Below are 13985 nucleotides of genomic sequence, written 5' to 3' on the forward strand. Positions count from 1 at the left end.
GCAGTGTTGTAATGCTATACTCACTTGTACGGTTTCTGAGGCAGGATACTGATGCGGGTTTTGTCGAGTATCTTCTTTAGCTTGTTCCGTCCTCCAACTGTGTTGGCTTTGCTTTTCTTGGTTACTTTTTCCAGTCCTATCACCTGTTCCACATCAACTGCAAGATCTGGGATGGAATAACGGCTTGCTTTTTTAATATCGCCAATTTTAGGAAGATGAGGAGCACCATTTCTTTTCTCCTCAGACAGCCTTGATAGGAGTTCCTTAAATACTGCAGAACAAAGCAAAGGATGGAAAGCATACAGCTATGTAACCATAAGACTGCAGAGAGAATGTAACCTTTCTGCCCTGGCCTGGTGCCACCAATTGTAGCCAACAATACTCCTATGAAGTCAAACTTTATTCTACTCTAACAAGACAGAGAGATGTAACATAGAATCTTGAGTGGGTTTTCATTGTGGAACAGCCTGCTGGAAAAGGTTGGGGGCTTTTGAACTTTTTGACAAGAGTGAAAGTGAAATTATTCTAGAGCTTGGGAGGGGATGGCCGTTTACATCTGGGTAAAATGCTGCTTTTGCAGTGAGCATTTTACTGCAGTTATAATGTTTTATTACATGGCTATTATCAGTCTTTGGTCCTAATCTGTCAGGAGAACAGTGAGTTTATAAATGCTTTAAATAAATAAGAGGATAGCTGTGAATCACTAAGAATATTAACAAAGAGCTTTTACAACAAGTTTAATGTCTTTTTACTGCTTGCTTAAAATAATTCCAAAGATATTTTACACATGGTAAATGTGCCTCGGTTGTATTTACTACATGAATGTGAGCATACATATATATTTTGTATAGGTAATCAGTTTTCATCATCATAACAGTTCTTTGTGGCATTAATCTATAGCTACCTGAAAAGCAGATTATTTGCATTTTAGGTTAACTGATCGTGAAACATTTAAATTACCTTTTAAAGGGAAACTGAATGAGTTCAATGGTTCATTAAAAATAGATTCAGAGATGTCAGTACTCACTTAGGGAGCAATCCTAATCAGGTTTACTTACATGTAAGCCCCATGATATGCATGATATGCAATTCCCAGGGAATTGTTCTTATGATTGCAGCCTTAGTTATCCAGGGCTTTATAATGTATAACACTTTCCAAGTGCTATTTCTTCAATGAAGCCATGAAATCATACACACAAATAGTTTAATAAAGGAGAGCTTAGATCAAATATTTATTTTATACACTTATCAAAATTAAGTTCTTAATTCTCTCCCAAACAAATTTATGGTGGACAGAAATAAATCCAGCTTCAAAGAACAACTGACCAAATTAACAGAAAGTGATGTTAAAATAGATGACTAGATTGGAAAAAATCAAATATGATTTAACAAGCATATTTATTAGTAGTTTTTATGCACTTCCTTTATCACATGTAAAAAGCACTACTATCAAAAATGGAAAAATAAAATGTGAAAACAATCCTAAGCAGGTCTACTCAAGAATCCTATAGTGGGGGCTTATTCCCATCACTTGTATGTACTACTGACAAGAACTAGAAAATGATTTTTTTGGATGAAATTTTTAAAAATGCCAAATTTCTCTGGAAATGGATCTAGTCCCATGCTGAAAACCGCCAGCAAGTTGTGATGAAGAAAAGTGACAAATAAGTAAAACTGTAAAAACGCCAAAAAAAGGGTGTGTGGGTGGGAGAACAGGACAGTTCACAAGGTCAACTGACTCAGGCAGGGCAGTAGAGTCAACTATATTTGGATCTGGCAGATCAGGGCAAGAACTTCCTTGCCACAACCCACCATTCCCAGCCTTGCCCCATCAACCTGTCAGGCCACACCTGGTTATCCAGGGTGAAGTGACTGGGGAACCTGCACAGGCTGGAGAGAGGGGAGAAGCGGTTAGAATCCTGCACAGTCGTAAAAGGCTCCCTGGCTGGTTTTTTGCTACGCTGCTGCCCAGTAGTTGTGGGATATCACCTGTGGCCTCGCCCAGCTCCCCACTGGCCTACATAGTTACAACAGTCTAAATCTTACTGAAATCAGTACTCTTTGAATGGAGTAACTCTGCACAGGATTGCACTATAGAAATAGCGTTTGAAAATCACTCAAAATAAATAAATAAATTTGAAAGCATGCCTTAAAACTTACCAAATAAATTGGTTTTCACAGTGATGGATAAATGTGTATTATTTTGAAGAATTTCCATGGCTTTTGACAGTTGAATGTTTTCAAAGTTTTGGCCATTCACCTCCAATATCTAGAAAAAAGGGGGGGGGATTTAAATGCTAGCACTTCATAAGGACTTGGAGTTTAAGACAAAATGATACTACTTGACAATGCTTTACATTAATTCACAAAATGATCATTGAGATGTCAACAACATGCTGCTGAAGTATATACTGCATACCTGATCACCACGTTTCAAGCCTGCTTCAGTGGCTTTGCTACCTGAATCTACACTGTCAACAAAGATTCCAAAGCCCTTTTCTGATCCTCCCAACAAGATGAAAGGCAAAGGGGCTTCCCGTGATGGCTTTGTTAACGTTATCAATCTTCGTTTAGCTTTAGCAGCACATGCAATATTTAACAGCCTCAGATGTCCACCCATTTTCTGCAAAAGAAAAAAATCCAGTCATTAGCGCTGTTTGCCAATTGGCCCCTAACGCAGAATCATATGCCACCTTTCTTAGATGTTATTCCTACCTCTCTTTCCAAGTTGTTCTCGAATTCCTCCAGAAAACGAGTCATTGCAGGATCTCCCTCAAAATCATTGAAGTGATTGTTCACCCACAACAATACTACCCGTGTTACCTGAAGGATGCAAAATAAAGTTATGCTTCAGATAGTTTTTAAAATCTTATTTTCTACTGATTGATATTTGGTTTGAATAAACTGAATATGTGATATTTTTTTAAAAAAAATTAAGATCCTAAGTTTTGAAATGGCAGCTACTTGGGGGGAAAACATCTAGCTCCTTTTGTCTGGCAAGTATCAAAACCTCCCAAACAAGTTTAAATTTCTCTGCATCCTATATCAAAGTCCTTCGTAAGGCAATGGACTATTAGCTTCCAAGAGAAACAAGACTTTTTTAAGAGAGAAGGAAATTACTTCTGTTAAGTTTAGGGAAATTAGCTCTACCAAAAACTAGTGATTTTTATTTATTTATTTTAAGTTTGTTTCTTGGACTTCTTTTATAACTACCAGCACATTGAGAAAAGATTGTGGTAGGCTGTAAGATTACAAATTTAGGCTGATGTGGAGAAGAAGAAATACAAGGCAGAATACAGGAAGGAGGGGGGGGAATAGAGATGAAAAATTTAGAAACAAAAAATGAGACAACAAATTTAGGCCAATTCTTGACACTTCGTTGCTTCTCCCTACCTATTAGATGCAACTCCTCTAACTGCCAGGTTTAACAGAGTCCACTTCTTTAATTCTAAAGTTCTTTCACATTTTTGCCACTGATTTTTTTTGCCACTAGTACCTGTCTTCTTTTATATAAATATAATTGCAATTTAATACTATTCTAATAAATGCTAATCTAGAAAAAATATACCAATACTACAAGCACAAGTCTCTTTCTTTCTTTCTTTCTTTCTTTCTTTCTTTCTTTCTTTCTTTCTTTCTTTCTTTCTTTAGTTCCTTCCAATTTAACTGGGGTTACCATTTTATTTTTGAAAAAGAAGACTGTAGGCCATGCCAGATTTGTATTTGCTACTGTAATACATTAATGTTCAGAAGGGAAATATGACTCCTGTTCTACCCAACTCACTACTACTAGTCACTATTCATTAAGGAGTCGAGGGTTTTTTAAAAAGTTTGTTTCTTGCAGTGATTTGTAAGAATTTGTAAGAATCACTGCAGTGACTTGTAAGAATTTGAGTTTAAAGAATCCAAAAGTAGATCTTGTCATGAAAGAAATTCTTACAATGCATTCTGTTACCACTCAATGTACAGAATTTTGAAGAAGGACCCCTGTTCTGCTGGAAGTAATTGCATGGATTCACAGAGCTAGCACTAATTGAGGCTTCTAAAGTTAACACACCCTGACAAGCAAGCAAACAGTAAACAGAACATGTACAGCATTTTCTTAAGCTACAATATATAAAAATTAGCACAGAATGAACTGAATATTCTGAAGGTATTTAATAATTCAGTTTGTACGAACTGCTAAAAAAAGGAAGAGATGCTGCACCGAGTGACACCAATTTGGTGATTTTCATACATGGTGCAAGTTTAACACTGGTTTGCTTATTTTTTTTTAAATTTATTCTGCTATAGAACGCTGGGGAAAGAGAGGATAATGAGCCATGTGGCCAATGGTTTCTGCCCTGGACTAACATAAATCCTACTGTGCCCTTCTGCCATGTTTTGATGACACCTATGCAAGTCTGTCTTCAGGGTCTTAGAGGCAGGAAATATTGCAGCAGTGAGACAATACTGCAAGGGTACTGTATCCTGTACTTGAAGTGATAAAATGCTGGCAATATAGTTGGTAGAATCCAGTTACAAATACAGCCATTATAACTACAACAACTATCTAGCCACTCAACAGTAGGCTATTGTTTTAAAACTATCACTTCTGCTCCCTAACCTGGATGACTGAGGCTAGGCTGATCCTGTCACATCTATTAAGCTAAGTAGGATAAGCCCTGGTTAGTACCTGGAAGAGAAACCAACAAGGAATTCAAAGGTCACTATGCAGAGGAAAGCAATAGCAAACCAGGGGTCTGCAACCTGCGACTCTCCAGATGTTCATGGACTACAATTCCCATCAGCCCCTGCCAGCATGGCCAATTGATCTGGACCCAGCATCTGGACATGGCCCACCCACCCTAGTGGGGGGAGGGTGGCATGCAAGGAGGGGAGGGAGGGGGAGCGGGACCCCTGATCTAGTCTTTTGTTTTGAAAACCCCATGGAATCACCATAAGTCAGCTGTGACTTGATGACAATTTACACACACATAGATATTGTGTGTAAATTGCACGCTGAATGTTTGTGGTATAAGTCATAAAATAGACCCAAGGATGGCTACTATAAAAAACATAATTACTTATTTGCTTTTCCCCTTACACAGAAGTGCTTAGCAAGTAGGAAACATATAACACTTGTTCTCAGAAGAGACCAACTACTAACTGTTTGGCTAAGTAAATTAATAACAGTTTGTAATTTCATTTAGGCATTAATTAGAATGCAACCTTATCCCTGAGGCTAGGATCATTGAACCACTCCAACAACTTCTTCCCCACTTCCATTGGGCTGGAAAGAAAGGTCCTGTAGGTCAACAAGAAATCTTCTATAAATGTTGGATCCACCACTGAATGCTCTTCCACCAAGTGCATTGTTAATCTTTCCGGTGTTCCCTACAATGTGTAAAAGTTCAAATATTAATACACCTCAGTACATTTCAACTACCTCATTACATTGGCATGGCACTTATGGAAGTATATTTATAATCATATTTAATACACTAGAGTACATGATGGTTTAGGTGGGAAAAAGTCACATTTGCTGGGGAGGGGAGGGGCGCCTGCCTTGGTTCCACAGAAGCTATCCACAGCTGGCCTGCACATGCACAGTGTACTGCAGATGGAAGATGAAATTTGATTTCCAGTCTTGCAGGCTCATGCAAAGGAGATGAAATTATCCTTCCTGCCCCTTTTGTCAGTGCAGCTGTGCTGATGAAAAAAAGGATGACAGATTTCGCTCCATTTTCCAACTCAGCCCAACACTCTTATCTGCGTGGTTACTGTGTCCTTGTGAATCCAGTAACCCTGAGAGTCAACTTTCCTAGAATAAAATAGGACTGCTGGGGTATGGAGCAGAATTAAGCAAAGTTCTGTTATCCTTTCATCCATGGATTGCAAAACAAAACCGACTTTCTTGAAAAGTATGAACACCTTGTGACAAACAAAATATACCTTGATAACTATGTGACCCTTTCTTGTTCCAGTGCGATCCAATTCTCTATGTTCTTTTACCATAACAATCTCTCCTTCCTCTTCTACCTTCTGCATATTTTTTTCTACTTGATTGAGGATGCGACAATAATCTTGCTGGGCTATACACACAAACTAAAAAAAATGCAGAGTTACACGAAAAGGCAGTGATTTGATTTTTTTTTAGATTCCCTTTTCTAACCTCTCTTGTTCAAAGGAGAACTCAGTGTCCAATTTATTGATAATGTAGTTGCAATATTGCCAATCCCAAGCATAGCCAAGGTCATAAAGTTAGACCTTTAATCCTCCATATCAAAAGACTGACTTTATTAAAGTTATGAGCTTTATTGGAGTTATTTATTATTGACTTTTTCTGGGCGTGCAAGGTACTTAGTGGATATATTTTACAATCATGTTGTAATCAAATTAATGTTATTTTAAAAAACACCTTCTGCAATTTGATCAAGAAAGATGTTATAAAAATACAGCAAATATCTGCTATCAGTGAATAATCAACTGTACCTTACTATAACGTCTGTTGCCTTGATTTCTGTAGCAACAAAACACGAAGCTAGCCTGACCCAAATTCAGCTTTAATTATTGCCTTAGGAAAGCACATAATTCATTTAATCAATATGAATTAACGCTATAGTAGAAACTGAATAGCTTTCTTTTCTCACCTATATTCCTAAAGAAAACTAAAATCTGCTGACATTTAAAGGGAAATTCCTAAGTTTCAATCTTAAGGGCATTTAATCACGTGATAGAAGGAAAAATATTATTTCTGATACTATATATAGTCTTAATTTGTATTGAATAAATGAATTACATCAGTGGTAGGATTCAAAAAATTTAACAACCAGTTCCGGTGTGGGATTCAAATACTACTAATTTAACAACTGGTTGTTTACAAGCACCATTTTAACAACTGGTTCTGCCAAAGTGGCGCAAACCTGCTGAATCCCACCACTGAATTACATGCTTTCTTAAGACAAAAATTATAGTTGAATTAGAATACATAGCGCTCTTCTGTTGTCAGATTATTCCCCCACTGTAAAGATAAAATAAAACACTTGACACGAACAAGGAGTTGGGCCCCCTGCTTTTTCCTAAGTATACTTTTCTTTTCTTTTTTAACAAAGAGAAGAATAAATCATGTTTAGTGTATACCCAGGTTATAGAACAGCCTACTTCTAAGCATATGTTATTTATTTTTAAGTTTTTCTTGGTGTATTTTGTAATGTGCAGCTTGAGATCACAACTTGCTATAAAGTTTCGAATTCACAAGAAAAAAAAGAATTTACTGTCAACATGACTATCAAGTTTATAAACCAAAAATATTAATATACAGATTAAAGAGGCTATATATTAAAGAGTGATAACTTATCAATGCCTAGCACAACACAATATTTACCATACCAAATTACACAACCAGACATTTATAAGATTTATTTATATATTTATAGGACATAATAGAAGCACGCTCTTCCAACACTCAAATGAGATTTCATGTTCTACCTGGCAGTCATCCACTTTGGTTCTCATTATGCCTTTCATGTACTCTTTGTCCATGGTAGGAGAAACACCAAAACTGTTTCCCATGCACAATATTTCTGTTCTTCCATCGGGATATGTTACTTCCACAGAACCATTCAAAATAACGGACCAGGAGTCCAGCTAAAAGTAAATAAGAACAAGGCAAAGTTGCTTAACCTTTTTATACACTACAACTAAGTCTTTTAATAACTACTTGCAATAGGAAAGGGGAAAAGGAAATCTCATATTTGCAGTGAAACTCATATATGCAGAAAAAGATTAACTGATACACCAGTTGACTCACTCAGCTTCAGATGGGTAAAATCTTTGTTAACATTTGATTAATACCAGCAATCCTACTGCCTTGTGGTGCTAGTTAACAACACTTTTACTATACTTAGAATGTTCATGTTTACATGAGTATTGTATAAGGTCTAGATCAGGGGTAGGGAACCTGCAGCTCTCCAGATGTTCAGGAACTACAATTCCCATCAGCCCCTACCAGCATGGCCAATTGGCCATGCTGACAAAGGCTGATGGGAATTGTAGTTCCTGAACATCTGGAGAGCCGCAGGTTCCCTACCCCTGGTCTAGATGAACTACCAGCATATATTTTACAAAGGAACAAAAGGTCCAGAGGACCTTCTAGCAATAGTTCTTCTTAATTTCAGTGTTAATTTCAGCGTTAATTTCAGTGAATTGGACACGGGGAAGTAAAATATGGAATTTCTACAACCTTAGCCTGTAGTAAAACAAAAATAGAATGGAGAATCCTAATGCTCTGATGGCATCTTCATTCTGATCTAATTTTTGAGTATAATGCTTGCATTTAAATAAAGGAAGCCAGCTTTGTTAAAAGGCAAGGAGTGCACCAATGTTACAAAGCATCATAGCTAAGATTATTTTGCCTTAAATCCATTGCTAGTTGTTTTTAAACAACATTATTTTTCAAATCAGCCTTTAATTCAGAATGGCAGAAAGAAATGTTGTACCTTTCCAGGAGCCCCATCTACTTACCTCTTCCCCGTCATTTAGAACTATGGTCCCTGCCCTTTCTACGACTGCAAACACCATAACAGCACAGAGTTCTCTTCTCACTGACATTGTCATATTGGCAAAAGCTGGCAACTGATGCATGAATTCTAAGAGTTGTTCTAAAAAGAAACAGATGCGTCATAAAATTAACATATTCCAAGATTTTAACATATTGGTTTATAATGATGGACAGCCCCATCCACTGTGCTACAGAGCCCCGCTGTTCCCAAAGGGGCTTCCCAGTGGCATGGGGAGGCTGCATGGGAAGGTTGCTCAAGCGCGACCATTGAGCGACGATATGCCCCCATTGGGCTGCACAACTTATGCTACTCAAAAGGGCAGCATAAGTCTCAATCCTGGCATAGCACTAACTTCAACCCCTCCACCAGCCATGGCCAGCCCCCACTATGCCAGTGGTGGGGGTGGGGGCACTGGGACACTGCACCATGTTTGAGGGACGGTGGGCATGGATGGCAGCTGAACACCACCGGATTCTCTCCTCTGCAGGGGCAAGTCTCCCAGGGAAGGAAAATTTGCTGGCATGGCCAGAGCACAGCTCCTGTGAGTGGATTCCCCTTCTTTTTGGATGAGCTGTTATTGTTTTATAGATATTCTGGTTATTGGTACTTTACAATGCTAAATATTTGTATTGGATATCATTCCACACTTCTCATGATTCTGGTGTGCATGGCAAGACAAACATATCTGAAAAATTATTGATAAACAAAATTAAGAAGGGACTAGTGACATTCTCAAAACAGCCATCACTTACTAATTCTACTTGTAATATCTGCTGAGCTTATTGATCAAAATGAGTTTCTACTACTTTGTGATAGTACGATTTCAGAGCTGTATGCTTGTCAATACATATCATGTTAAAAAATCCCAAATGCACTATTTGAAACAGGTCCCTTCCTGGTAATAATTCCAGAAGGGTAGCTATGTTAATCTGTAACAGGAAACAAAACACACACAAAACAGGAATCCAAAATAATATTATAGTTAGTCTTCAAGGTGCCACTTGACTTTGCTGCATTGTTTGTTGAAATCAATGTGCACATACACAAAGAGCAGTGGTATTCTGAGTATCTGACAGCATCCCAGTGACGTTGTAGTATCTGACCTACTAATGCAAGCTCATCAACACATTATTGCTTCTGACCTAACGAGGCAAGCTCAAGCAACCATTTAAAAATTTTAAAATGATGTTATGCACCAACATGGATTTTACTTTTTTTGTCTGACGCAAACAGTTTTTCTTAAAATACTGTTTTTATTCCAGTAGGAATGGGGCATTAGTACAACTTCATTTAAGTTCTATACATTTAGTCCTTAGGATTTTGCTGCACTGCTCTACTGAGATTGAGGTGTCAATTCAAGAGTTTCCTTAAATTTAATTAAAGTACTTCATGTAGTTGACTTTTAGAAAAGAAAACAGGTGTTGAAAAAATTCTGATTCCCTCTGAAGGCCCAATAAAGGCACAATCATTCCCTCTTCTTGGCTTCTACGGTGCTTACCAATATCATCATCTGTCCTGTCTATTGGATCTTTTTCCAGGCAATCTCTGACAATATCCCTGCTCATCAGAGGGTCTGATGCTCTCTCTATATCCTCTTCATCATCATCATCTTCAGAATCCACTGCTGTCTCTGGTAATCCACTCAAGTCCATGTCACCAGCTTCACTTTCTGTGGCCTGAAAAGTACAAAACATGTTGAGAGTAAAGCAAGGAGTTCCCATGCTATTCACAACTACTTATAACATGTAAATAAAATTAAAATGCATATTTATTCTATAGAAGACAACTGATTTATTATTTTCATTGTGTTTTATCGAAGGAGAACTTATGCGAGATGAAAGCACTGAAGTTTGAATCATCCCTGCCAAGTTACTTTTTAAAAAGTGATCTAGTCAGCAACATATGCCTGTATTTATTCTATCTATAATTTGAATTATTCCTATTTGAATTATCCAATTTCAATTATTCCTCTTCATAATTTGAATGGAACACTGGCAGTCTTCTATAAAACCATATACCAAGATCCTAGTGTTCTGGCCACTAAATTTCCATGGGTCAGATGATGCTCTGTTGAAGCTAACTGCGCAGGAATAAACCCGTATTATTGTAGTTCTCTCTGCAAAAGGGTGTGAGCACAACCATGTCAAACTTCTGTGTAGGTATGATACAACTGAGACTGACTAGTAAACACAGGAAAAGTAGCAGGAAGCACAGAAAGGAAGGCAGACCTAAAACCCAGAGTTTATGCAGCAATAGCCATTCTTTCCACTTCAGAAATTATAAACCTAAGAAAATTTACTCAGAAGTAAACTTTTAATTCAACTTGCTTATACCCACATAAATGTGTTGAAGGCAGCAGTATAGGCTGTAAAGTATATGTATTATTTGGAAAGTCTCAGAGCTTAATATAGCTAACTTCTGAGTAAACAAGCACAGAGTTGCACTTCAATTTTCTATAGGCACAAAGGTTTTACAGCACTGAATAATCTTTACTTTGGCAAAGGACTTGTTCATACCTAGTATGGATGAACTAACCAGTTCTAAACGATCACCTGATTGACCCAAAGATGTATTGTATATCTGTTGCTTAGGTCTGCAAATAGCTCACAATGATCACACTGTTTCTTATTCTACATAAGCACCTTAATATTTCAATTTCACCCCTGTTTGTGTGTTATCAGGAGAGTTTTTTTCAAGCTGAGATGAGCTTTGCTACTAATTCCTTCCAAAAAGCGTTCCAAACCTCTGGCCATCGTGCTTCAATAATAATGAATTGCACTTTCCCCCCCTTATGTCTTTAGATGGAATAAAATTCTGACATTTGTTATGGGAGAGAAATGAATCCTCCTAATTTGAAATGCTCTAATTTTTTTGTACAAGAAATGTCTATTTTAGCGTGCTTTTAAAAGAGGAGCAACTTCTACTCTGTTGAGGAAGAGGAAAAGCTAGCCTAGCTCTTGTCTTTGAAGAATAAATGTTTTGTGGGAAAGAAAGAGGCCACAAGGAAACTTAATGGTGTATGCCATGGTACCCATAAGACCCACATTGAGGAGCAATTATTATCCTCATTTTTCATCCCATCATTCCTCAAAGGAGCTCATGGTGGTAAACATGGCTCTCCATTCCTGACTGATCCTTATAACCATCCTGTTAAGAATAGGAATGCTTGCTATATAAGAATACAAACACCTGTTGTGTAGAAAAACAAAAATAAAAACTGAGTGTATAAAATAGGTTTCTTTTAACACAGTCAAGGTGTGATTATTCTAGAAACTTTATTATTGTTAGAAAGAATATAATGGTTGGCTACCAAACCAGCCCCAATTTGGAGTGACCACCTTTAATATCAAGCACAGACATCTCATTCTGAAAGTTGGGGGGGAGGGGTTTACTATACTATCCTACAGATGAACTGCCATACTTCATTTCCTGGTAGATCGTATGAAAAGTATAGCTATCTAACCAGCTTTAAATAATTATTAGGAATCCAAATATTTTAATGTTAACATTTTAAGATCAAACATTAAATAAATCCAAACATTTGCCTGTCATCACAAACGTTTCCCCTCAAAATTTTATTTAATGCCATAGCATCTGTTCAGTTTCAACTATTATGATTTGAAGATGTTCTATTGAGAATATTCTGAAAATTATTGCTTCCCAACCTGAAGCTTCCTAAACACAAGGCAAAGATAATGAAGATCAAGCAGAATGAGAAAAGGTCAAATACCATTTTTAAAAACAGTTTATAGGTCACACATGCTATACTGTTCCCATATGTTCTCTTTCGTTAGAATTTAAATAAACACTGCTTAATGTACAGCTAAATGATTTGCTAATTCAAATAAGTAGTGTGTTTTGACACTCCAGCTAAGCCACTCTAGCTATACATGGCAAAAGACTTTAAAGGGATTACAGAGGCTAGAATATTCCACACTCTGGAAAGCTTACTGCTGTCGTTTTTTTTCTAGTGTAAGATAAAACCTTGATGCAAAGTCAAGCTATCAGACTAGTCTGGGCTATCCAGGTCAAGGCATCAACACAGTATTTCAGTTTTATTTCAATGCCATCTTCTATTTGCAGGCCAAGACGATTAGAAGTTTCACCAGTGCAATTTTGAAAAGAAAGAAAAAGCCACCCTAGGAATTTTAACACATCTGAATTCAAGCAAGTGGTATTTTTCCCAACATTTGTAACAAAGGAGCTGCACCTCAAAATAGCTAAGAAAATTCATTTTGCACGACTTTAATGTCAATGCCAGATCTAAAAATAATGTTATCCTGATTCAATGAGAGATGGTGTTGATGTGATGTGTGACCAAATCGTAGCCAGAGGATTTAGCTTAAACTAATAATGAAGAAAATATTAGTTTGTTGAAGGCTTTCGTGATCAGAATTGAAGAAAAATATTAGTTTGTTTCAATTAGTTCCAGTATATGGTCTTTATCAACCTCAAATTGTGTTTTCCATTTGGAAGTTTCCATACAAAGACAATTTTGAATGTTGTGTTGAGTTAAGGATACTGCTGTATCACTGTCTGTTGAGCTTGTCCAGCTGTAGCTCTAGCTGAGCTGATAGAATTGGCCATGAAGGTAAAGCTGGGGACTTCAACATCCATGCTGATGCCTCCTTGACTGGTTCAGTACAGGATTTTATGAACACCATGGCAACTATAGGACCGTTTCACTCTAAGAATACAGGGTGATGATTTTGAGGTTTTGTTTTTCAAAAATTCAGCACAGGCTTGAAACTAACAGGAAGTGAAATATATCTTCAAACATAATTTGTTTTCACTTTCTATTTGTTTTCTGAATTTCACTTTCAACCAGTTGCTTCTCACCAGCTGAATACCAGAAACCAGTGGTATATCCTTTCAACAGAAGATCTGAAATATACAAGGACTTGTTTTGGAGCTTATTTGACTTCTGGCTTTTAAAAAAAATCACAGATTACAATCAATATTTGTGAAGATCACTCTTGATCTTAAATAAAAAATGGTGGCTCAGGATTGCAAAAGAGGTTGGATAGTATTACAATAGTTTAGCTTGTGGGATAGGGCAGGGTATTAACGCTTATGCTGTCCTTGAAATATATTTGGGAAAATTTATTAGAACAACATTCAAAAAGCCAAGTCAACACACTCATACAAATAATACTTCTACCAGGACAAATATTTCATTTTTGGCAAAACAATTCTTGTCCTAAATGGATTTTTCTTTCATGTATAGCACATGACAAACAAATTTAGAAACCACATGAATATTTAAACAGGAATACTCTCATATTATTGCCTAAAGCAGCTCAAGATTCAGCTTCATGATTTATTCAAATCAAAGAAAGTCTACGAATGTAGTTTTCTTGTAAACAGCTGCCCTTAAAGCAGCACTTCTAAATACCTGATAATAAACAGAGGAATTGATTGACTGGACACCCAGCAGAATTT

General features: G+C 37.0%; 1 protein-coding gene across 9 annotated transcripts in view; it reads right to left on the bottom strand.

Annotated features, from left to right (window-relative positions):
- RAPGEF2 (Rap guanine nucleotide exchange factor 2) overlaps positions 1–13985 on the bottom strand; it is a 179695-nt gene that overhangs the window by 34933 nt on the left and 130777 nt on the right. For all 9 annotated transcript variants that reach the window (XM_048509447.1, XM_048509445.1, XM_048509446.1 and 6 more), the window contains 9 exons: positions 10042–10219; positions 8506–8642; positions 7471–7629; positions 5935–6087; positions 5212–5376; positions 2716–2823; positions 2420–2623; positions 2161–2269; positions 25–271 (listed from right to left, as the gene is read on the bottom strand). In XM_048509447.1, the coding sequence (XP_048365404.1) occupies positions 25–271; positions 2161–2269; positions 2420–2623; positions 2716–2823; positions 5212–5376; positions 5935–6087; positions 7471–7629; positions 8506–8642; positions 10042–10219 (1460 nt within the window). The remainder of the gene's footprint in view (positions 1–24; positions 272–2160; positions 2270–2419; positions 2624–2715; positions 2824–5211; positions 5377–5934; positions 6088–7470; positions 7630–8505; positions 8643–10041; positions 10220–13985) is intronic.

The sequence above is a fragment of the Sphaerodactylus townsendi genome, linkage group LG10 (genome assembly GCF_021028975.2).
Source record: "Sphaerodactylus townsendi isolate TG3544 linkage group LG10, MPM_Stown_v2.3, whole genome shotgun sequence".
NCBI lineage: Eukaryota > Metazoa > Chordata > Lepidosauria > Squamata > Sphaerodactylidae > Sphaerodactylus > Sphaerodactylus townsendi.